The following is a 24048-nucleotide window of genomic DNA, read 5'->3' as shown; positions in this document are numbered from 1 at the left end:
CACAGAATACTGAGGAGGGAGGAGAAGAGAGAGAAGGAGGTAAGAAGAGTTTGAAATAATAACTTTGTCATTAAAGTTTGAAAACCAGCTACTGGGGTGTTTGATGCCATGCTGAAAGGTTTTGATTTAATTCTGTAAATAATGAGGAGCTTGCCAAGGTCTTCAAGCTAGAGAGGCACACAATATTTTTTTTAATTAGTTATCTCTGAGGAAGTGATGAGTAGATTTTTGTTTACTATTTATCTTCCTCACTGGAATGTGAGCTCCTGGAAAACAGGTTTTTATCTCTTTTGCTCACTTTTGTATCCCTAGCATAGGACAGGAAGTCAAAAAATCTTTGTTGAATGAACAAGCAGATCCTGGCAATTAGTGAACAAGGTAGAGACTCAGAGATCATGAGCCAAGGCAAGGGGGGCTATGCTCTGGGGTATAAGTCACTCAAGAGTTGCTAGGCACACATGCATGCACAAGTTGGGGAAAAGAAGCCGGCTTAAATCGAGGAGTTTCACAGTTCATTATTGTTTTTTGTTTGCTTGCTTTTTTTTTTTAATGGAGCTATAATTGACCTGTAACATTATATACATTTCAGGGGACTTCCCTGGTGGCCCAGTGGATAAAACTCCATACTCCCAATGCAGGGAGCCAGGGTTCCAGCCCTGGTCAGGGAAGTAGATCCCACATGCATGCTGCAACTAAGAGTTCGCATGCCACAACTAAGGATCCCACCTGCCACAACGAAGACCCAGCACAACCAAATAAATAAATAAATATTTTTTAAAAACACATTATATTCTTTTCAGGTGTACAATATAATGATTCCATATTTGTATATATAGCGTAATGATGACTACAGTGTCTACAATATCCACTACCACACATAGTTCCAAAATTCTTTTCTTGTGATGAGAACTTTTAAGATCTACTCTCTTAGCAACTTTCAAATATGCAATATAGTATTGTTAACTATAGCCACCATGCTGTACATTACATCCCCAGGACTTATTTATTTTGAAACTGGAAGTTTGTACCTTTTGACCCCGTTCACCCATTTTGCACACAGCCTATCTACACCCCCTCCCCACCTCAGGCAACCACCAATCTGTTCTCTGTTCCTTTGTTTTTTGTTTTCTCTCTCTCTTTTTGAAGTATAATTGACATATAACATTATATTAGTTTTAGGTGTACAGCATAATGATCTGATATTTGTATTTATTGTGAAATGATCACCACAACAAGTCTAGTTAACATCAGTCACCACACATGGTTACAAAATTTGTTTTTCTTGTGATGAGAACTTTCAAGATCTACTCTCTTAGCAACTTTCAAACATGCAGTACAGTAGTGTTAACTATAGTCACCATACTGTACATTACATCCCCATGACTTACTTTTTTTTATAGCTGGGAGTTTGTACCTTTCAACTATCTTCACCCATTTCTCACCCCCCATCCTCGCCATCCCTCCACCCCCCACCTCTGCCAATCACCAGTTTGTTCTCTGTTATCAATGAGTCTGTTTCTTGTTTTTTTTTTTAAGATTCCACATATAAGTGACATCATACAGTGTTTGTCTTTCTTTGTTTGACTTATTTCACTTAGCATAATGCCCTCCAGGTCCATCCAAGTTGTCGTGAATGTCAAGATTTCATTCTTTTTATGGCTGAATAATATTCCATTTGTATATATATATTATATATACACATACATACATATATATGTACCACATCTTCTTTATCCATTCACTCATCAATGGAGACTTAGATTGTTTCCACATCTTGGCTGTTGTAAATAATGCTGCAGTGAACATGGGAGTACAGATATGTTTTTGAGCTACTGTTTTGTTTCCTTCACATCAATACTCAGAAGTGAAATTGCTGGATTATATGGTAGTTCTATTTTTAATTTTTTGAGGAAACTCCATACCCTTGTCCATAGTGGCTGCACCAATTTACGTTCCCATAAACAGTACACTAGGGTTCCCATTCACCGTTGTTTTTTTCCTCACATCTCCATACAAGCAGATGGGGCAGAACTGTTCTCAGTCAACTACTATGATAACTGGCTCCAAAGTTGTAGCAGGAATTCAGCCAAAACAGAATTAGATAATCCAAGGTTACAGTAGGATGTTAAAAACTCCAAAGACAGAGATCATTAGAATTTATAATCCCTCCCTTTGCCAGTTTAAAATTTCTCATTGTGCAAATGTAAATCATCTGCACAAGTATTTTATGCCTCTTTCTTTTTTCATGCCCCATAGAGATAACAAGTTTGTCATCCTCCCTCATGTGTACCTTTAAATACATTAATAAGTCATAAAAATTACTCAACATTTAATTAGTTTAAACCCACCTCCAAGAGTTTTGATAGGAAATGCTGCAGTTCTCTTTTCTGTCTGAAAGTAATGTTAGTGATTTTGTCATTGGCCCAACAGGGAGACTTCTCTGTGTCCAGCATTATCATCCAAAGGTCGGCTCAAGTCTGCCCCCTAGAGTAATCAGTGTGCCTTGACAGTAGTGCTCAACTGTATTAATTTCATATTTCTGACACTGGTCTTTTCCAAAGGACAGTCACTTTCTATTTTACATGCGTCTGTATTATTTGAAAGTATGTCAGATACTGTTTTTTTTTGTTTCTTTTTTGGGTTTTTTTAAACGTAGATTTTATTTATTTATTTATTTTTGGCTGCGTTGGGTCTTCGTTGCTGTACGTGGGCTTTCTCTAGTTGCAGCGAGCGGGGGCTACTCTTCATTGCGGTGCGCAGGCTTCTCATTGTGGTGGCTTCTCTTGTCGCAGAGCACGGGCTCTAGGCGCGTGGGCTTCCATAGTTGTGGCTCGAGGGCTTCAGTAGTTGTGGCTCCCAGGCTCTAGAGCACAGGCTCAGTAGTTGTGGCGCACGGGCTTAGTTGCTCCGCGGCATGTGGCATCTTCCTGAACCAGGGCTCGAACCTGCATCTCCTGGATTGGCAGGTGGATTCTTAACCACTGCACCACCAGGGAAGTCCGATACTGTTATTTTTATAAGTAAAAAATGTTTCCATTGGGGGGGAATACTATCTACAACACAATTTTTTATTTCAAGAGAGTATCATATGACGGTGTCTTGCCTAAAATAAGCAGGATTAATTCAAGTTCTAGAACCCTGGTTGTTCAGGGTCACATTCTCAGACTATATCTATTACGTCACTACTATGTGAAAGGCAAGGGTTCTGGGAATGCAAAGATGATTAAGATATGGTTCCTACTACTAAGAGTTCACAGTCTAGATGGGAAGACAGACGTAAGTAAATCATTACATGATAAAACTGACATGAGTCATACTATAGTACAGAAGAGAATATGAATAAACAGAGATATTTTTATTTGGAGAGAATAGGGAGGAAGAAAGGAAGGAAGGAAGGAAGGAAGGAAGGAAAAAAGGAAGGAAGGAAGGAAGGAAGGAAGGAAGGAAGGAAGGAAGGGAGGAAAAAAGAATCAGGTTAATAAACTTTAAAATGTTGTAACTAGTATTAGGCCAGTTAACCCAAAATAATACCATGGATTAATTAAATTCCAATTCTTTTTAAGCCTCCTAGAATTTAAAAAATAAAATTCAAGTAATATAAAAAGAGGCTTGAGAGTTAGAGTATAGATAATTGCTGCCCAATAGAAATATGAGACATAGAGGTACTTTAAAATTTTCTAATAGTAGCAACATTAAAATAGAGAAAAAACAGGGGAAATTAATTTTAATAATATATTCTATTTAACCAAACATATCCAAAATATTATCATTTTTGTTGGAATCAAGGCAAGATATAAAGGGCCTGATGTGGGATGCTGGCAATGAGAATGGAATTTGGTAGGTCCAAGTGATATTTAGAGGCAAAATAAGCAGAAGTTGATAATTATTTGAATGGAGAACAAGAAGAGTACGTGATGGTTTCAAACCCAACCAGGTTCTTTGTTGACAACTGGTAAATTATGCTAACCATTCACTGAGACAGGGAAAACAGACTGGGGGCAGGCAGGGCAAGAAATAATTACTTACTTTAAAAAAATGAGTTTGCAGGAATTCCCTGGCAGTCCAGTGGTTAGGACTTGGTGCTTACACTGCCGAGGGCCCAGGTTCAATTCCTGGTAGGGAAACTAAGAGCTCACAAGCCACGCGGTGTGGCCAAAAAGTAAAAAAAAAAAAGTGGTACCTATCGGTATATTATGAGGGAAGTTTTTAAGATGGAAGAGACTTGGGCTTCCCTCGTGGCGCAGTGGTTGAGAGTCTGCCTGCCGATGCAGGGGACACAGGTTCGTGCCCCGGTCGGGGAAGATCCCACATGCCGCAGAGCGGGGAAGATCCCACATGCCGCAGAGCGGCTAGGCCCGTGAGCCATGGCCGCTGAGCCTGCGCGTCCGGAGCCTGTGCTCAGCAACGGGAGAGGCCACAACAGTGAGAGTCCCGCGTACCGCAAAAAAAAAAAAAAAAAAAGATGGAAGAGACTTGAGAATGTTTTAAGCAAGGAACCATTAAAATTATGCACTTGACTATTTTAAAAGATGTAAATGATACACTATTAACTGAAATGAACTCATGTTTGGAAAAAAGTTTGTGTGTGTGTGTGTGTGTGTGTGTGTGTGTGTGTGTGTTTCTGTATACACATAGATAATATTCTGGAAGGACAGAAAACAAAGTATTAACCATGTTTATCTCCGAGTAGGTACAATAAGAGTTTTTAATTTTCATTCTTTTTCTTGATCTGTATTTTTATTATGACGACTATCATTTTGTGATATTTAAAAAAGGCAATAAGCTGTCACCTTCATATTCAGAGAGTCCTCCCTCTTCCATTTACTATGGTCCTGAAAGTGTGTTGAAAACAGACTTTCCTCCAATTTGGTAAAATATAGTATAAAAGTCCTAATCCTAATTTTCCCAGGTACTGCTATCCTTGAAGGGGAAGAAACTTCACAGACATCCTGGCTGGAGTGGAAGGTGGCTACTGTCTCAGCCAGCCAGCCAATGGGCCCTGGGAACTCCAGGCGTCTCTCCTTTCCATGGGTGGGCCACCTCTCCCCAGACCTTTCTTTTGGGGCCACAGCAGATGAGTAGACCATGCCCAAATCTGAAACTTGGTTAGCAAGACTGAAAAGTACCCAGAGCAAGGGTGTGGAAACAACACATAGTATAACACAGACCTCAAAGGCAGGTCAGGTCCCATCCTCCCCCTTGGCGGTGGCAAATAACAGGCAAACACACCATGTAATAGCTGAAGACATCTTTTACCTGTGTGAAAAATGATCATTAAAAAGAGGCATGAAACTGTCAATTCAAAATGGTGAAGGTATAAGTTGTATGAATTGAAAGAATGCAAATTAATGATCATCACTATTTTACTTTTCTTTTACTGTTTTCCTCTTCTCTTTTTCTCTCTCCTTTTCCTTCTTTTTATTGTCTATGCCAAAGTTAGTTTGTTCTTACATAAGCAGTAAGTTCCGACATTAGTAATGAGTAGTAGTTTTGGGAGACCTTCTTCTTTACAAAACAGAGATTCTAGCTGCCCTTGGGCATTTGATGATCCAAGACAGAGACAAAGAATAAATAGGGAGAATTCTACTATCTTTTCTTCTAGGGAAAAAAACAGAATATGGCCTCAATATGTTAATTAACCTGATCGTGGTGATGATTTTACAAAGTATGTCAAATACTCATACACATATCAATCATGCTGTGCAATGTAAATATATACAATTTTGTTTGTCAATTATACTTCAATAGAGCCGGGGGGAAAAAAGAAGTGCCTGCTTCAGTAGCACATACACTCAAACGGGAACTTCTCTGGATACAGAGAGGATTAGCACAGCTCCTGTGCAAAGATGACAAGCAAAGTTGGGAGGCGGTCCATATGTTTTAAATAAATCATGATGTGATGTAATGTACAGCATGGTGACTATAGTTGACAATATGGTATTGTATATTTGAAAGTTGCTAAGAGAGTAGATCTTAAAAGTTCTCATCACAAGAAAAAAATGTGTAACTATGGATGGTGATGGATGTTAACTAGATTTACTGTGGCAATCATTTCACAATACATACAAATACTGAATCATTACGTTGGACACCTGAAACTAATATAATGTTACATGTCACTTATACCTCAATAAAAAATAAATAGTCTCATAAAGTTAAAACTCAGAGCATAAAGCTGATCTCGGAGATTCAGTCTCCACCCACGTCATCAAAATTGTAACCCACTCCCAAGTCCTGCTTTTCTCATTCACATCTGCCCGTTCACAAGCAAATCACACACCTACTAAGTCAGGACCCACTGCAAAAGGGAAATGAAGGTCCTGCCTCAAGTTAGCAACATGAGTCAGCATGAACTGGGCTCCGGCCCTAACTCTGCCACCTCCCCAGTGAGTGACTGAACTTTCCTAAACTCCAGTTTCCTCAGCCAGCAAGTGAAAAGAAGACTAGGTCCCACCTCAGAGTGGTGAGGACTATTAGGTAATGCATTCAAACTCCCAGCACAGTACTTGGCACCTTAATTACCAGCTCTCATTAAATGATGGCCTTTAGACATACTTATATAATTACTTCTAATAAGGGAGTAAGCATCGAGTCACACCAATGACTTTTATTTAAGATTATTTGCCAGGGTGATGTGGAAGAAGGGTTGGTGAAGATGTGTGGGTGGCTCTTTAAATATCTCTCTTCACATTTTCAATAATTACTTTATGCTATTAAAATACCTTTTATCCTTTTTATTCCCATAAAAGGGCAACAGAGCAGATCACACTCTGAAAAGCAGCTGGAGTATGATGCACGCTGTCTTGGGGAGCAGCTGAATCAACCACCCACTTGAGTCACTCAGCATCTGCAGACTCTACAGCTACCACTCCTGGGCCTGGTGAATTGGGGCTCAGAAAAACACAGCAGCATCAGTAGTCATGGTGTGGAAACAAAGTACTATTTGGGCCCCTTTTCAGACAGGGCGGGCAGGTAAGCTTCTCCACACACTTCCTTCCCAGAGCTCCTTCTTTCCTCCACTTTCTTGCAAGACCTCATTTCCACTGCCCGGTATTCTCTCTCATTTCTCTCCTTTCTGCTCTCAGGTCCCTGAAAAAGAAGGGTCAGAAAAGGGTAGATATGCCAACATCTGACAACATTCCACATTTTTCCTAATTATCAGAAATGAAGAAAACTCTAATCATTTAGCAGACTTTCACATCTTAGTTTCTAGTAATAAATTAGCATAAGCCTAAGGGTGTTGCTAAAGGTTTAGTCATAAAATAAAGGAATAGGTGGCCTTGGGCATTAACAAGTGGTCTATGGAGGAAACTCAACCTGCACACTACTCTGCCTCTAATGTACAGAGGGATGTGATTCCATGGCACAGTAAAATTAATATCCTTCTGGTGCTTTTTGAAAAGGAATGTGGCAAGGGAATCATACACGGAATGATTCTAACCTTCTTATGTTCACTCCCTTAAATTACAGGGCTTCCCTGGTGGCGCAGTGGTTGAGAGTCCGCCTGCCGATGCAGGAGACACGGGTTCGTGCTCCGATCCGCGAAGATCCCACATGCTGCGGAGCGGCTGGGCCCGTGAGCCATGGCCGCTGAGCCTGCGCGTCCGGAGCCTGTGCTCCGCGACGCGAAAGGCCACAGCAGTGAGAGGCCTGCGTACCAAAAAAATAAATAAATAAAAAAAATAAAAAATAAAAAAAAAAATAAGCCAGTTGAGTTTTTCAATATAAAAATGAAAAAATTTAATGTTGTTTGTCATGAGCAGGTCACAAAAGCAGTTTCTGGCTCTTCTTGGTGCTAAAGGATGTAAAATCTAAATCTATGTATTAGTACATACATACATTTGGCCCCCAAATAAAAGGCAATATAGGGCTTCCCTGGTGGTGCAGTGGTTGAGAGTCCACCTGCCGATGCAGGGGACACGGGTTCGTGCCCCGGTCCGGGAAGATCCCACATGCCGCGGAGCGGCTGGGCTCGTGAGCCATGGCGGCTGGGCCTGCGCGTCCGGAGCCTGTGCTCTGCAACGGGAGTAGGCCACAACAGTGAGAGGCCCGCGTACCGCAAGAAACAAAAAACAAAACAAAAAAAACAAAACAAAGAAAAGGCAATATATATTATTTTTTAAATTGCTGAAAAATCACACTTTTTAATGTAGTTAGCTTTAGAAAAGTGTATCAATTGTTAAATAGAAAAGTTTTAAAGTATGCAATGTTCCAAATTTTTTATTTTGCATTAAGATAAACTTTATAATATACTCTTTAAAGACTGATATAAAATAAATACTGAATTTAAAATTATTTATCATATAATATGAAAAATTTTTTAATGATTTTGTAAATTCCTAGCAGGTTTCTAGCTATTATACAGTTGTCCCTTGGTATCCACAAAGGTGTTGGTTCCAGGACCGCCCACAGGTACCAAAATCCACAGATGCTCAAGTTCATGGGTACAGAACCCAAAGACACAAAAGGCCGACTGTACATAACTATGAAAAGAGTTCTTGAGTCAAAAAAGTTGAAAATGCTGCCTTGGTTATCTTGGTACTCAAAAGGAAGAACTTGAGAAATGAATGAAACAAACATTTTTATATTTTAAGGATAATGTAATGAACATCTCTTTAAATAAAAACTGATTTCACATTTACACCCTTATGTAAATATGTGATATGAATGTTTTTCTGAAGCCATCAGAATCAACAAAGAATTGTTCAGATTAAAATTTTTTTCAGAATATATTTATACCCTCCCTTGTTTCAGAAAGAATTTAAAGTAAGTCAGTCCCCTAATTAATATAATTAATGATTTCAACACGTAGTTTTGAAACAGGAATTTTTTCACGCCTGTTTTATTCCTGCCAAAAGTTCATAATGTGAATCTAATCATGAAGAAATATCAAATGAACTCAAACTGAGCTTCATTCTAAAAAATAACTGACCTGTACTCTTCAGATGCCAGTCCCATGAAAAAGACCGAGGCATTGTTCCAGAAATAAAATACCTTAAAGGGACATGAAAATCGGTTGCATTGCATGATCTGGAATCTCGTTTTAAAAAATATTATTGGAACAACTGACAAAATATGAATAAGGTCAATAGATTAGATATAAAAGTTTTGTATTGGTGTTAATTTCCTGAGTTTAATTATTGTACTGTATTATGTCCTTGTGCCCTTGTTTGGGGGTGGGAAGGAGAGAGCGGGTATAGGAAAATGTGATAATATATTCACGTTTAGAGGAAATCTAGATGAAGGGTGTAGTTTTGTACTATTCTTGCAACCTTGCTCTAAGTCTGAAACCATATCTTAAAAAAACAGTATAAAGAAAAGACAAAACAGAAACTTAATAAAGTTTAGATAGAGTAAGTGACAGCTGTTCACTACGCCTCCTTCCTTATTCCTCTTATGATCCAGTAGAGAGAGCAGCTTACTGAAGGGGAATCTAGATACACAAGGTCACTGGGACAAAAGTGAGGTGCCGCCTGTGAGGCAAAGATGCACAGTAACAATCCCAACAGCCATCACTGCTAGGCAGAAAGCACCGCACTCAGGTGGACAATGAGGTAGCAAGCACCTGAGTGCCTTCCCCTGGCCATTCACAGAGCATAGCTCAAGACCCAGGTGGCAATACACCTAGGTTTACTTATTTGCTCTGCCTACTACATGGCAGAAACATATCATTATTCTTTTTTCGCAAAATAAAACCAAAACAAAAAACCCACCAAAAACAAAAGTATTTTGCTCAAGGCCACTCAGTGAGCACGTTGCAGAGTTGAAAAACTACTCCGCAATTAATTGGTCTCTAGTTTATTACTTTATGTATCAAGTTTGGCATCATCAGTGGTGTTTCAATTCTTTCCCCCATTTCCTGCCTTTGTCTCCCTTGGGCTTCAATTAGACTCTGACGAGGCCACTGTGAATGCCTGGATTGCTCCTCTATTCCTGGATACTCACACCATAGTGTCCAGAGAGTTCCTTCTGTGTGCTTTTTAAAAGTACAGGGGAACACAACACCATCACAAACTATTTCCTACCAGATTAAATATGAGAGAACAAGAGCAGTAGGGGCAGTTTTTTCTTCTTCAGATAGTAGAAGGAGAATGAATCACAATTATTTATAATAAGGGTGATGAAAACAGAGGACCTTGGTAACAAAAACATTCCACATGTGCTCCTTTAGGAATTCTTCCTACACCACATGTCTTCAATAATAATAATTTTAAAATTTTATGTACACCTGGGCTATCTAAAACTGAGTGCCATTTTTCAAAGATCACAACACCAACCTGTAAATGAAGAAGTTAGATTTGTTCTCCTCAAACTAGGGGAGGATGAATCCTTTGGGTTTCCTTTTCTAAAATGGTTTAAATATTCAATAACTCTGTTACGTACCGAAGAGACAGAGCGTTTGGTTCTAAAGCAGAGTTGCTGTTCAAAGGACTCTGAAAATGCCTGAATTTTGGAATGGGATCTTCTTTTTGATTCCAGGGGCTCCTTGAATGACCCATCCTCTGAGTATTTTCTGTAATCCCGCACGTGAGTACGGCATTGAAATCCCTGGTCCTCATAAGAATGACTTCTAGGATGGCTGTCAGATGACATCATGCTGGGAAGCACAGGAAACTGGGAATACAGAATTTAAAATTTTACAATATAAAGAGACTGCACAATATTAGCACAGAGACAGAATGTCCATAAATTACTAACCAAACAAATCTCATGTTGGACTGAAATTTTATCTTCTTGATCAGTAGGAGCTTTCTCCTGCAATGAGGCAGTGGGGTCAGTTGGTCAAAACAGTAAGTAGAACATCCCAATATTAGCTATGTTGCTCCTCTATCATTAGGGTGGTATAATAAAGTGTTCCAGCCTTAAAATGATATGTAAAAATAAATTTCAAAATGATCAAAATAAATTTTTAATGAAGCCATAAACATTTAAGAAATAATACAAAGGCAAATATCTGTGTGCTTTCTGTATGGAGAAGGAATTTCTAAGCAAAAGAGCAATGGAAGAAGTCATAAGGAAAAAAATTAACTTAACTATATAAAAATAAAGCTAATGTGCATAAAAAACAACATATAATATGGTAGACGAAAAAACTTTAAAAATATTTGCTGCATGTTTAATAAATATTCTGAAAATAAGGGTATTTCACATAATACACACAAACATAGAGGTCATGTACTGCAATGACATCAGTGTTAAAATCACAATTGGAAAATGATGAAAAAAAAGATAGTTCAGATAAACCAAACTTCTGGAAAGAATTGTGACACTTGCTCTGTTAATTTCTCTCACTCCCCAACCCACTCCACTCCAGCTTTTTCACTCACACTTTTTCTTTTTTGTTTGTTTGTTTTTGTTTTTTAAAAGGTATATTTAGTTCCTGTGCAAACTTTGCTGTAGCAGAGAATGCTGCAGTGATATACATTTTGGATGTGTATGAATGTATCTGTAAAAGTGAAACAGGTAGGTTAATAAAGAATAAGTGCATTTTAAATTGTGATATGTATTGTCAAATTATTCTCCAAAGAGGTGATACAAATTAATATTCCAAACCATGAGTGTGCCTGTTTCCCCAAACTGCCAACAAATAGGAAGAGTGAGATAGTATTATTGTTTTAATATGTATTTTTCTTATAATGAATGATGCTGTATAAACTTCATATGATAAAAATTGATGGAGACTTTAGGATTTCTTGGCATCTCATGTGTTACAGAGGATTAGACCCATTTCACAAGCGTGTGGGCAAAGGGGCCCATACTCTGGGATAAAAGACACCTAGGTTTGGAGTTTGAGATGAGGTCCCGTTGGTGGAGCACCTACTATGTGCAGACACACTTGCCCCTCACAACAAGCAGAAGCTTGCTTTTCCACAGTGCTATTATTTATCTGAGAAAAGCTGATTAAATGGCTTTTCTAAAGCTACATGGCTGATAAAGGGAAGAGCTAGGATTGCAATCCAAGTCAGTTGTAACCACACTCTGTGCTCTTTCTGCATGCTGGCATTACTAACTGCTAACTTGGAGCAACAAGGCCAGCAGATCTGAAATCAGAAAACCCAGGTATGTCAATCTGCTACTCACTAGCTGTGTGACCTTGGGTAAATGATAACCTCTTTAGGGGCGGGGGAGGTCCTCAGGTTTCTCAAAGAATTTGTCAAAAAGCTGGAGTTGTTACCTTCAAGTCCTTCCAGGCCTCACTCTGTAGTACCTTGTAATATGGCAAAAAATAGCTGTTAGCAGTTCCCTTCTGTATTGAGGTGCTCCTATGTCGGGTGCATATATATGTATAATTATTATATCTTCTTCTTGGATTGATCCCTTGATCATTATGTAGTGTCCTTCCTTGTCTCTTGTAACATTCTTTATTTTAAAGTCTATTTTATCTGATATGAGTACTGCTGCTCCAGCTTTCTTTTGATTTCCATTTGCATGGAATATCTTTTTCCATCCCCTCACCTTCAGTCTGTATGTGTCCCTAGGTCTGAAGTGGGTCTCTTGTAGACAGCATATAGATGGGTCTTGTTTTTGTATCCATTCAGCAAGCCTGTGTCTTTTGGTTGGAGCATTTAATCCATTCATGTTTAAGGTAATTGTCGATATGTATGTTCCTATGACCATTTTCTTAATTGTTATGGGTTTGTTTTTGTAGGTCCTTTTCTTCTTTTGTGTTTCCCCCTTAGAGAAGTTCCTTTAGCATTTGTTGTAGAGCTGGTTTGGTGGTGCTGTATTCTCTTAGCTTTTGCTTGTCTGTAAAGCTTTTGATTTCTCCATCAAATCTGAATGAGATCCTTGCCAGGTAGAGTAATCTTGGTTGTAAGTTCTTCCCTTTCATCACTTTAAGTATATCATGCCACTCCCTTCTGGCTTGTAGAGTTTCTGCTGAGAAATCAGCTGTTAACCTTATGGGAGTTCCCTTGTATGTTATTTGTCATTTTTCCCTTGCTGCTTTCAATAATTTTTCTTTGTCTTTAATTTTTGCCAATTTGATTACTATGTGTCTCACCATGTTTCTCCTTGGGTTTATCCTGTCTGGGACTCTCTGTGCTTCCTGGACTTGGGTGGCTATTTCCTTTCCCATGTTTGGGAAGTTTTTGACTATAATCTCTTCAAATATTTTCTCAGGTCCTTTCTCTCTCTCTCTTCTCCTCTGGGCCCCTTATAATGCAAATGTTGTTGTGTTTAATGTTGCCCCAGAGGTCTCTTAGGCTGTCTTCATTTCTTTTCATTCTTTTTTCTTTATTCTGTTCTGCAGCAGTGAATTCCACCTTTCTGTCTTCCAGGTCACTTACCCGTTCTTCTGCCTCAGTTATTCTATTATTGATTCCTTCTAGTGTAGTTTTCATTTCAGTTATTGTATTGTTCATTTCTGTTCGTTTGTTCTTTAATTCTTCTAGGTCTTTGTTAAACATTTCTTGCATCTTCTCAATCTTTGCCTCCATTCTTTTTCCGAGGTCCTGGATCATCTTCGCTATCATTATTCTGAATTATTTTTCTGGAAGGTTGCCTATCTCTACTTCATTTAGTTGTTTTTCTGGGGTTTTATCTTGTTCCTTCATCTGGTACATAGGCCTCTGCCTTTTCATCTTGTCTATCTTTCTGTGAATGTGGCTTTTGTTCCACAGGCTGCAGGATTGTAGTTCTTCTTGCTTCTGCTGTCTGCCCTCTGGTGGATGAGGCTATATCACACTTTTTCATCTAACACTAATGTTAGTCAGGATATTGGTCTCCGTGTTGCCAAATTCTGGGCACTTAATGGTCTTTAGTCACTCCATAGCATTCAACCCAGTTGCCTATTGAACCCTTCTGGAAACAGCCTTTCCCTTGCCTTCTACCACTGCACCCTCTTGGTTTCCCTTTGATCTTTCTGCCACTGTGTTTTAGACATTTTTGCTCACTTCTCCCTTCTAACTACTCATAACTGTTGGCGTCCCCCGACACTCTAAACTAGTCCTCCTTCCCTTCCTTTGCTTTCTTACTTTACACTGTCTCCCTCAATGTCTCACCCCCAGGCTTCAATTTCCATCTATAACCGAGTTTCTGATTTATTTGTTAGCCCAGACCTCTCTTCTGAGCTTCTGCCCACTCAACTTCTCCTCTTGGTAACCCACAGGCACCCCACCTGACTTGTCCAAATTTGAATTCATCATCTCTCCTTCCCAAGCCTGCTTCTCAAGTGTCCCAGAACTCAGAAACCGGCACCACCATTTGCCCGGTTACTCAGACCAGTAATTCAGAAGCCCCCCTCCACATCCAATTGCCAAGTCAGCAGATTCCACCTCTTAAATGTCTCTCAAAACCATCTACTTTTTTCCAGCACCACTGTTACTACCCTAATCCAAGTCATCATTACCTTTCACCCAGATTCCAGCAGCAGCCTCGTAGTAGTGGATATCCTGCATTCATCCTAACTCACTTTATTTCACTTTTCCCACAGCAGCCAGCATAGTTAAAACAACGTCAAATTCATACCTGATCACATTTCACTTTACACCTCATCTTGCACCACCCTCACCTCTTCAGTGACATAGCCTCACTGGTCTTCTGTCAGTTCCTCCAGCTCACCTGCTCCTGCCCAGCACAGGCACTTTCACAAGTGGTCCTCTCTGGCTGTGACTCCGCCCACAACCCCATCGCTTCGCCTCATCCCTGGCTAATCACCCTTCAGTCACCGTGGAAACTGCATTTCCCCAGAAAGCCTTTCCTACCACCCCAATTGGTTCAGGCCCCTGAACCACCATTTAGACACTCTCCTGAGATCTCACACTTCTTTATGACACTTATCATAGCTGTCATCAATAATTTGGTTAATTTTGTTACACATCTCTCTTCTCCATTAGACTGTATGCTCCTTCATGTCAGGGGCTACATTTCATTCTCTGCTAGAATCTCAGTATGCAGCACTTTGCCTTCTTCATAGCATGAGTTCATTAAATATATATTGAATGAATAAATGTATAAAGAATGAAAGAAAAAGAAATACCAAACATAAAAATTGTTTATGCTTATTGATAGTCAAAAATTATGTTAAATTATATCACATACAATTTTGCCTTCCAGGTTAACAAAAATTTTTTTTTAATAATACTAACACTAGTAAGAGTGCTGGGGGATAGGCACTGTCATTCCTTGCTGGTAGGACTATAAATGGATACAGCTTTCCTAGAAAGCCGTTGGCAGTATGAGTGAGTCAAAAGGCTTAAAATAATTTCCCTCCTTGGGTCCATACATTGCACGTTATTATGGGCTGAATTGTGTCGTACCTCCCCCCCACTCCCACCCTGCCAAATTCATATGTTGAAGCCCTACGTGAGTAGCTCAGAATATGACAGTATTTGGGATAGGGTCTTTAAAGATTAAGTTAAAATGAGGCCATTAGGGTGGCCCTAATCCAATCTGACTAATGTTCTTACATTAGTAAGGAAATTAGAGACACTAGGGATATACTCACGCAGAGGAAAGACCATGTGAGGACACAGCGAGAAGGTGCCATCTATCAATACAAGCCAAGGGGAGAGGCCTCAGAAGAAACCAAACCTGCTGACACCTTGATCTTGGACTTACAGCCTCCAGAGCTATGAGGAAATAAATGGCTGTTAAAGCCACCCAGCCTGTGGTATTTTGTTATGGCAGCCTGAGCAAACTAATACACATATATAGAAACTTACTCTCAAACAATAATCAGAAATATGGTTAAAGATTTATAAAGTTGGATCTTCCCTGGTGGTGCAGTGGTTAAGAATCCGCCTGCCAATGCAGGGGACACAGGTTTGAGCCTTGGTCCAGGAGGATTCCCACATGACGCAGAGCAACTAAGTCCGTGCACCACAACTACTGAGGCTGTGCTCTAGAGCCCGCATGCCACAACTACTGAAGCCCGCGCGCCTAGAGCCCGTGCTCCGCAACAAGAATAGCCACCGCAATGAGAAGCCTGCACACTGCAACAGAGTAGCCCCCGCTCGCTGCAACTAGAGAAAGCCTGCGCACAGCAACGAAGACCCAACACAGCCAAAAATAAATTAATTAAATAAAATAAATTTTTAAAAAAAGATTTGTAAAGTTGCTAAGATATGTGAGGTAAGTCTGTATAAATTAGTCCATTTACTGCAGGTCAGACGTGGTACTTGGTGCTATGGATAAATTGGGGAGCAAAACAGAGTGGCCCCCTCTTAGAACTTATGTCTGCAATGGAGATAAATAAATGGGGCATATGCCTGCATCCTTGGCCAAATGCTATTAAGGGAATGTTCAAGGTGCAATAACAGGGTATAGCAGAGTAAAACCACATATATTTGGGTGGGTGTTGAGGTGACTGGGAGGATGAGGGAAGACTTCTGTGAAGGTGTGACAAGCTACAATCTGAAGGGTGAGCAGGGTTAATTAGGAAACAGAGAACACTTGTCCGCCTGAGGATGAGACCATACTTGCAGAAGCCCTGCCACAGAAGGAGCTTGCTGGCGTAGAAGGAAGAGAAGTCTGGTAGGGCTGGGAGCGCCTGAGAGGAGGGGGGAGGGCTGGGATGGGTAAGCTGTGGGGACATCATAAGATGGGCAATCTTAAAACATACCCAACTGTGATCAAAGCCTTTGTCTGCAATCTGGGGTTGTTTTCTTCCTACTCCTTTTTAGTATTTTTCATGTCTTCTACAGTGATCATGTATTATATTATCAGGAAAAATACAATACTTAAAATTTGAGACTGGGACACAGAAGGACAAATATTACATAAGGTATCTGAAATGGTCGAGCTGAAAGAAGCAAGAATACAATGGTGGCTGCCAAGGGCTGGGAGGAGGGGGATATGGGGAGTTGCTAATCAATGGGTATAAAATTTCAGTTATGCAAAATAAGTTTTAGAGATCTGCTGCACAACATTGTGCCTAAAGATGACAATATTGCCTTGTACACTTAGAGATCTGCCAAAGACACTAGAGCTCATGTTGCATATTCTCACCACACTAAGATTTTAAAAATAAAACTTAAAAATGTGAGACTGGGAGTGAAATGCAGATGTTTGTACAAATGTCCTCTTCCATTGAGAGACCTGAAAAAAAATGCAAGAGTTTCCATCACAATATAAATAAACAATATCTCCTTATAGCAGATGAAATTTCCAGTTAGTCTCTTTTGGTGTGGGACCTTGTGAGAAACAAGCTTAAAAGAGTTCTCTAATTGGTTACAGGGAGAAAGCTACCACTTTTAAAAATGTTTACTTACTAAGTAAGCTCTACTTTTGGAATTTTATATGCCCTTCTAATGTAAGTTCCCTCACAAAGACTTGAATCAACGCCCTAAATAGCTGACTTTTTCAAGGTCTGGACTTGTCACCTCCATGGTCATGGACCAACCTTATGGATCTATCTCCCATGCCGTGAAGCAGGCCCTAGAACGTGGAATGGGATCCCCACGCTCCGAGCTCGACACCTGGACTCTCCAGCTCCCAGGCTACAAAGCCTGCAGCAGGCATGGATTTTCTGAGCAATAACCACCCAGTGCCCTGACTCTCACTAGAAAACAGGCCTCTGAAAAACAATGCTGTTTCCTACTGTGGTCCCAGAAAAACATTTCTGTCAAAAAATAAATCCTATGCACTCTCTAACCCCAAGCCATAGGTCCTCACTTAAAAAAAAAAAAAAAAAGTTATGTAACATCTTCACTTCAAGAACTTAACTACTTGATGTTTTTTATTCTGGGTTTAATTGCAATCACCCTTCAGTTGTACCCCTCCTGCCCTCTGAGTAAATGAAAGCACCTGAGCCACCCATCAACAGCAAGATGAGAAACAAGAGGGAGAAAGATCCAGGTGTTGAGACAGTAAGACCCATGTTGAATCTTAGTGCACCGTGTGTGTCAGGGACTCCGGGGACCATGCCCTTATATCTAACCTCAGAACAAATCCTACAAGGGAGTTATTCTTCCCCTTTTACAGATGAAGAAAATGAATCTTAGTTTGGCTAAGTGACTTGCCTATGACATGTGACTAGTGACTTTACAGGAGAGGTAAAGTGCCATGTCTAAGCGTAAGACATCTCTTCCTTGGCTGAATAATCCCAAACTTCTGTCTTCAACAGCAGCAACAACTTCATTCTATTTCTATGTGAAGCTTCCTGTAAACGTGACTTTTAATAATGTACCAGTTGTAACAGAATTCGATTACGAAAGTAATAATAATTTGTAGGTTTTAGGAATTAGTCTAAAAGAATTTTATGTGAGGAATATTTTATAATGTAGACTAATTGCCTATCAACAGAGCCAAGAGGGTTATAGTCAACTAGCTATATATGGCAACAGCATCAGGAAAAAAAAAAGATTCAAGTGTTCAACTGGTAAAACGGTAGGTCAGGGCTTCCCTGGTGGCGCAGTGGTTGGGAGTCCGCCTGCCGATGCAGGGGACACGGGTTTGTGCCCAGGTCCGGGAAGATCCCACATGCCGCGGAGCGGCTGGGCCCGTGAGCCATGGTCGCTGAGCCTGCGCGTCTGGAGCCTGTGCTCCACAACGGGAGAGGCCACAACAGTGAGAGGCCCGCGTACTGCAAAAAAAAACAGAAAAACAAAAAACAAACAACATGGTAGGCCAGTTACCATCCACTGGGCATCCTTTAGGGAAACTAAAAGACATTTTAAACTCTAACACATAAGAAGGAGGAGGAGGATGGAGAGGGGAAGGTGCAGGGTAGGAGAGGAGGAGAAGAAGTACTTATTAGGTATCAGGCACTGTCCTAAGCACGCTGTATACATTACTCACTGGATCTTAACAATACCCATATGACGTATGTACTATTATCATCAATTCCATTTACATAGAGGGAATCTCAGACAGAGAGAGGTTAGGTAACTTGCTCAGAGTAATGCTGCCAGAGCCCTCACTCTTACCCACTCCACTCTGCTGCCTTCCCAGCAACTCCTCTATCTCAGCATCTGGTAGAAGAAACAAGTCCATGGAACATTATGATAAAAGCTCCTCTGTAGAAACATCCCTGATGCCTGAAATTCTATTCGTAGTTTCATTTCTTTGGATTAAGGCATTGTCTCCTCTTAAAATTAAATACAAATTTAATCTGAAAAACAAGGAACCACTGTTTGTCATGAAACTTTAGGGCATCCCCTCTCTCTTCGGGTTTGAGAAATCCTCTAAGGAGGCCATGCCCCACCCCATCCCTGTAGTGAGCAACTACAGGAGGACCACCGCTGCAGTGAGATACTACAAGGACGAGAGTGTGTAGCCACCCTTGGGTCAATCAGAGATAAAAATTAAAATTAGATATATCTGCTACAGTTTTAAATTGAGAATATGATGACAGAATATAAAATTGGTTAAAGGTGATTTTTTTTTTAACATCTTTATTGGAGTATAATTGCTTTACAGTGTTGTGTTAGTTTCTACTCTATAACAAAATGAATCAGCTATACGCATACATATATCCCCATATCCCCTCCCTCTTGCATCTCTTTTATATTTTCAAAAAGAAAAAAAAATCCCTTGTGTGCAGATAGGTAGAGGTTTATTTTGTACCCCTCAAATGATATGATGTAGACCAGCACATGTGCTTATGTGAGCATCAAAGAAGCACTGAGAAAGTCCATGTTGAGTTAGCAAAGCCCCAGGTCAGGGAACTCAGTTCCTCCTTGAAGAGATCTTTCATTCAGCATAATCCTCCCTTCCACCAGGCCCTAACTGTATAGAACAGTGTTAAGAAAACCATGTTAAGCTGAAGGAGAAGATGACTAAAAAGTCAAATAGACTATTTAAAATTCACTTTCAATGAGTAGAATAAATAAGGGATATGGAGATTGTTCTACTTCAAGTTTGTATTCCTGTGACGATGGAGGGAGAGGGTAGATTAGTTCTACCTTCATATGAGAGAGTAATAAGAGAGACTTCATATTACTTACCTTATTTTTTTTTCACCAAGCACCTCAGGAGAGTAAAGTTAGATTTTTTAATTTGCTTTAAATCAGCAGTCGCAGATTATAATGAGTCTTGTCAAAAAGTAGTGTTCTCTGAGAAGGACCAAGTTTTACCCCTTGTCTACCTCATTCTTCCTGCCAAATTTGTGTCTTCCACCAGATTAGAAGTGCCACAAGAACAAACACCATATGTCTTCTTTTTCCCTGTAATCCTATTGTGCCTTGCACAATGCCTGGCACACAGTAGGTGTTCTATAAATATGTTTAATGATTTAATGCTCCATCGCTATGGTTTTGCAAGAACCATGAGGCCAAAGAGCCATAATAGAAACCACATTCAAATAGGAAAGAAGGGGAAAATTCTTCTCTTCCTTTGCATGCAATACTGATGGATGTAGGTTACTAATAGGTTGCAAGAGGGAAGAGCCTTAGAGTGGAGCAGTGGGGAGAGAAGGAAAAAGATAAGGCTAAAAGTAAGCTTTTTTTTTTTTTTTTTTTGCGGTGCGCGGGCCTCTCACCGCTGCGGCCTCTCCCGTTGCAGAGTGCAGGCTCAGTGACCATGGCTCACGGGCCCAGACGCTTCGCAGCATGCAGGATCCTCCCGGATCGGGGCACGAACCTGCGTCCCCTGCATCGGCAGGTGGACTCCCAACCACTGTGCCACCAGGGAAGCCCAGCTTTTTTTTTTTTTAAGGTCTTTTATTGAGCTCAAAGCAAAACACAAAACTTCAAAACCTAATTTTTCTCATATCTCTAAAGTACGAAAAATTTGAGCACATCTTAGAGTTAGGAAAACTTAAGTATCCAACTACAGATTCACTTCACAAATACATGGCATTGTGTGAATAGAGATGAAGAATCAGACCCCCCATTTTCTAGGACTCTGCCCACATCACCCAAGGTCCCCTGATCTGTGTTTTCTCAACTCAGTCAGGTTGTCATGTTTATCCCATGATTTGTCTCCTTAGATAAACACATGCTTTCTGCATGTTAGCCTGATAATTATGGAATTCATTGTCAACTCAGAGAATCTAAACAGGTTAATTCAGGCAAATGTCCAAAGCCAGTACGAGCAGGAAAAGATATATGGACCCCATTTAGAAATGTTATACAAAATAAATTTTGCTATTCCCCAAGAGCTTAAGGCAAACAATATTGTAACCTATAAGTGGATTCTTGAAATAGGGTAGATTATCCCAGTTTTTAAAGTCTAACAGATATTAAAATTTATTCAAGAAACTATATTTTATAAGTCATGTTTCTTTCTTTGATTTCATAGTTTCTGCGGCTCCAAAGGGCTGTTGTGATCAATAGCGAATCTCATTTTTTCTCTTTGTTTCTTCCTGGTTCTCACTGTCTGGCTGAACACTAGTCATACTCCTGGTTCACACATTATGTATACCTCACTCAAAGTGGGCATAAGAGATTGAAATGAGAGTGTGATAAGCAGGTGTTTATTTTATAACAGAATCATGGAAAGCGAGAGCTAGAAGGGTTCTTGGAGATCAACCAGTGTAACCTCTCTCCTTTTTTACTTAAAGAACCTGAAGTTCAATGAGGTGTTGAAATGCGCCCTTTGTCCCTGATTACGCGTTTGGTAAGAGATCTATTTTCAAATATTTGTGTCTCAGAGAGGTCTTATTCCTCAAACTTGATGATTGGGCTTCCCTGGTGGCGCAGTGGTTGAGAGTCTGCCTGCCGATGCAGCGGACACGGGTTCGTGCCCCGGTCCGGGAAGATCCCACATGCCGCGGAGCGGCTGGGCCCATAAGCCATGGCCGCTGAGCCTGCGCGTCCGGAGCCTGTGCTCCGCAACGGGAGAGGCCACGAGAGTGAGAGGCCCGCGTACCGCAAAAAAAAAAAAAAAACTTGATGATCATTGGGCGTAAAAGATTGCCTTACAAGTTTTAATTACTTCACATGCATTATGCTTCTGGGAACTCTGGAGCTAAAAATAAAATAACATTACCCCAAAACTTATTTGGTTCTGGAGTTAGCAGTAGCAGGGGGTTGGAGAAATATTCTCTGGTAGCTGGAATTCTAAGTGACATGTGTACCCACTGCTGAGTCCACACCTGGTCAGGCCCACCTGCTCCCCTCTTGGGAGCTTTCCTGCTCCCCTGACACCGGGTGCTCTGCCTAGCCATGGAAAAATAGTGCTGAGGGTGGTAGAATGTTGGCTTTGTCTCCCACCAGGAAACCAAATGAGAACCAGCAGAAAGAGTGTATCAGATTTATCAGAGGTAGTGATTTATTATGTGGAATCCCCAATTCCTTAGATGTCACCAAATAGTGGAGCTATTTTCAGTATTTCAAAAAGACTATTGGAAATCAAACAGTGATCCACAACAATCCTACACAGACTATAACATCAGGTTTCTTTCCTTTGGCTTGAATTATATTACCACCCAATAGGATTATGCCAGGCTTATCAGGAGCTCTGAATAGCGGTTAAATATGTCTTAGGTTGCTAAAAATGAAGGAATCATTACTTAATAGATGAAAATCAGGTCCCTTGGAGGACAAGACAAAACGATAAAAGGGATTTTTGTGAGTATAAAAAAAGGTTTGGAAGTACTCACTTTCAACCAAAGATAACTTTATACCAAAGGACTCTCAAAAAGATCTAAGAGAAATCCCCTTCCCCTAGTCTAGCTCTCCCCCGGTTCCGTCATAATAACTCACTCGGCAGGGCAGGGAGGTTTTCCTGTAACTGGAGTTCTGTGATCCATGGCGGTCCCGGAGTCCTCTCTCATCCTCCTCTATCCAGCTGTGACCCCAGAAGCTGCTCATCCATTTGGCAAAAGACACATCATCATCGTCATCATCTTTGTGCTCCATGTAAAGGTGATTCAAAATATCGAAGGCCTGTTCCTAAATCTGCCAGAGAGAAATATTACCCAACAGGGCTGACTTGATGAAACCCAGGATCTCCCTCAAAAGACAAAACGAAACTGATGTTTTCAAATGGTCTCTGATAATGGAATCCTTAAAGGAGAAAGATTTACTAAACAACCACTTCACCATCAGGCAGCCTCTGGTAATGTCTATTTATAAATTGTGCAGCCCACATTCCCCTCCCCTCTCCCTGTCTTCTTAAATTGAGATGCTTTTTAATCCTTCCATTGCTGGGGCTTGTGCCTCGCAGCCTAAGGGTGGGAAGCACAGTCCACTGCCTGGTTTTCCCTGTGTTTTGCTGCTGATGGCATGTGATGGCATCTCCAGCTGTTAATGGTGTTGGAGCACGACCTTCATAATATGCCTGTCACCTCCAGGCCAGCTCTGAAATGGGGCCACTTACAAGGGACTGACTCAGCCTGCAAGATAGCCAGCTATGGTGTGTCATATCTAGAGCCAGATATTCTCCTAATGAATAAATTCGATATTGATATAAAATCTAGCTCCTGGGACAAAAGAAACAGGAGGAATTTTTTGGGGGGTTGATATATTATTTTTATATGTACAAAGGTAAATAATGTACATGTGCAATGTACAAATCTTAAGTGTACAGTTTGATGAACTTTTACGTACATATACCCTTCTAATGACCACAACTATGCAGGTAAAGACATAGACTCTTTCCAGTACCCCAGCAGTCTCCTTCTTTCCCCCTTCCAACCTAACCTCCCTCCAAAAGGCTAAGACTTCTGACCTCTGACACTGTAGATTAATTTTGCCTGTTTTTGAACTTTCTTTCAATGGAATTATATAGTATGTATTATTTCGTGTCACTTAACATTATGTTAGTGAGATTTATCCATGCTGTATAGTATTGCATAGTATGATTATCCAACCTTTAAAAATTCAGTCTAATATTGATGGTCATTTCGGGCTACCACTTGGGTTGTTTACAGTTGGGACTATTATAAATAAAGCTTCTATGAGCATTAGAGTCCCTGTCTTTTAGTGTTTTTTTTTCCCCAAGGTAAGGAGAATATTACATTTATTGATCCCCTTACTTTGCACCAGATATGGAGTCAAGTATTTTACGTACGCTATTTTCATTATTAACAAGCCTGTGTCTGGGATATTTTCGTCATATTTTATTGATGAGGAACTTGAGATTCAAATAGATCATCATTTCCACAAGGTGAAATTACTACTAAGCTTCACAGCCACATTTGAGCAAGGAGTATAACAAAGT

General features: G+C 40.3%; 1 protein-coding gene, 1 non-coding gene and 1 pseudogene across 2 annotated transcripts in view; 2 read left to right on the top strand and 1 right to left on the bottom strand.

Annotated features, from left to right (window-relative positions):
- Nucleotides 1-4050: 4050 nt before the first annotated feature.
- Nucleotides 4051-4124, top strand: TRNAV-UAC (transfer RNA valine (anticodon UAC)). Its single transcript has one exon. It is a non-coding gene; the product is annotated as a tRNA-Val (tRNA).
- A 1643-nt stretch (nucleotides 4125-5767) lies between these two features.
- LOC132425219 (U6 spliceosomal RNA) lies at nucleotides 5768-5881 on the top strand (annotated as a pseudogene).
- A 760-nt stretch (nucleotides 5882-6641) lies between these two features.
- LNP1 (leukemia NUP98 fusion partner 1) overlaps nucleotides 6642-24048 on the bottom strand; it is a 37585-nt gene continuing 20178 nt past the window's right edge. Inside the window, exons 4-6 of the mRNA XM_060010548.1 lie at nucleotides 22590-22784; nucleotides 10384-10614; nucleotides 6642-7089 (exon numbers count right to left, since the gene is read on the bottom strand). Of these exons, the coding sequence (XP_059866531.1) occupies nucleotides 6940-7089; nucleotides 10384-10614; nucleotides 22590-22745 (537 nt within the window). The 5' untranslated portion in view covers nucleotides 22746-22784 and the 3' untranslated portion in view covers nucleotides 6642-6939. The remainder of the gene's footprint in view (nucleotides 7090-10383; nucleotides 10615-22589; nucleotides 22785-24048) is intronic.

This window comes from Delphinus delphis, chromosome 4 (genome assembly GCF_949987515.2).
Source record: "Delphinus delphis chromosome 4, mDelDel1.2, whole genome shotgun sequence".
In the NCBI taxonomy this organism is placed as follows: domain Eukaryota; kingdom Metazoa; phylum Chordata; class Mammalia; order Artiodactyla; family Delphinidae; genus Delphinus; species Delphinus delphis.
Note: the sequence above shows the minus strand (reverse complement) of the source record. Positions and strands in the feature narration are given on the sequence as shown.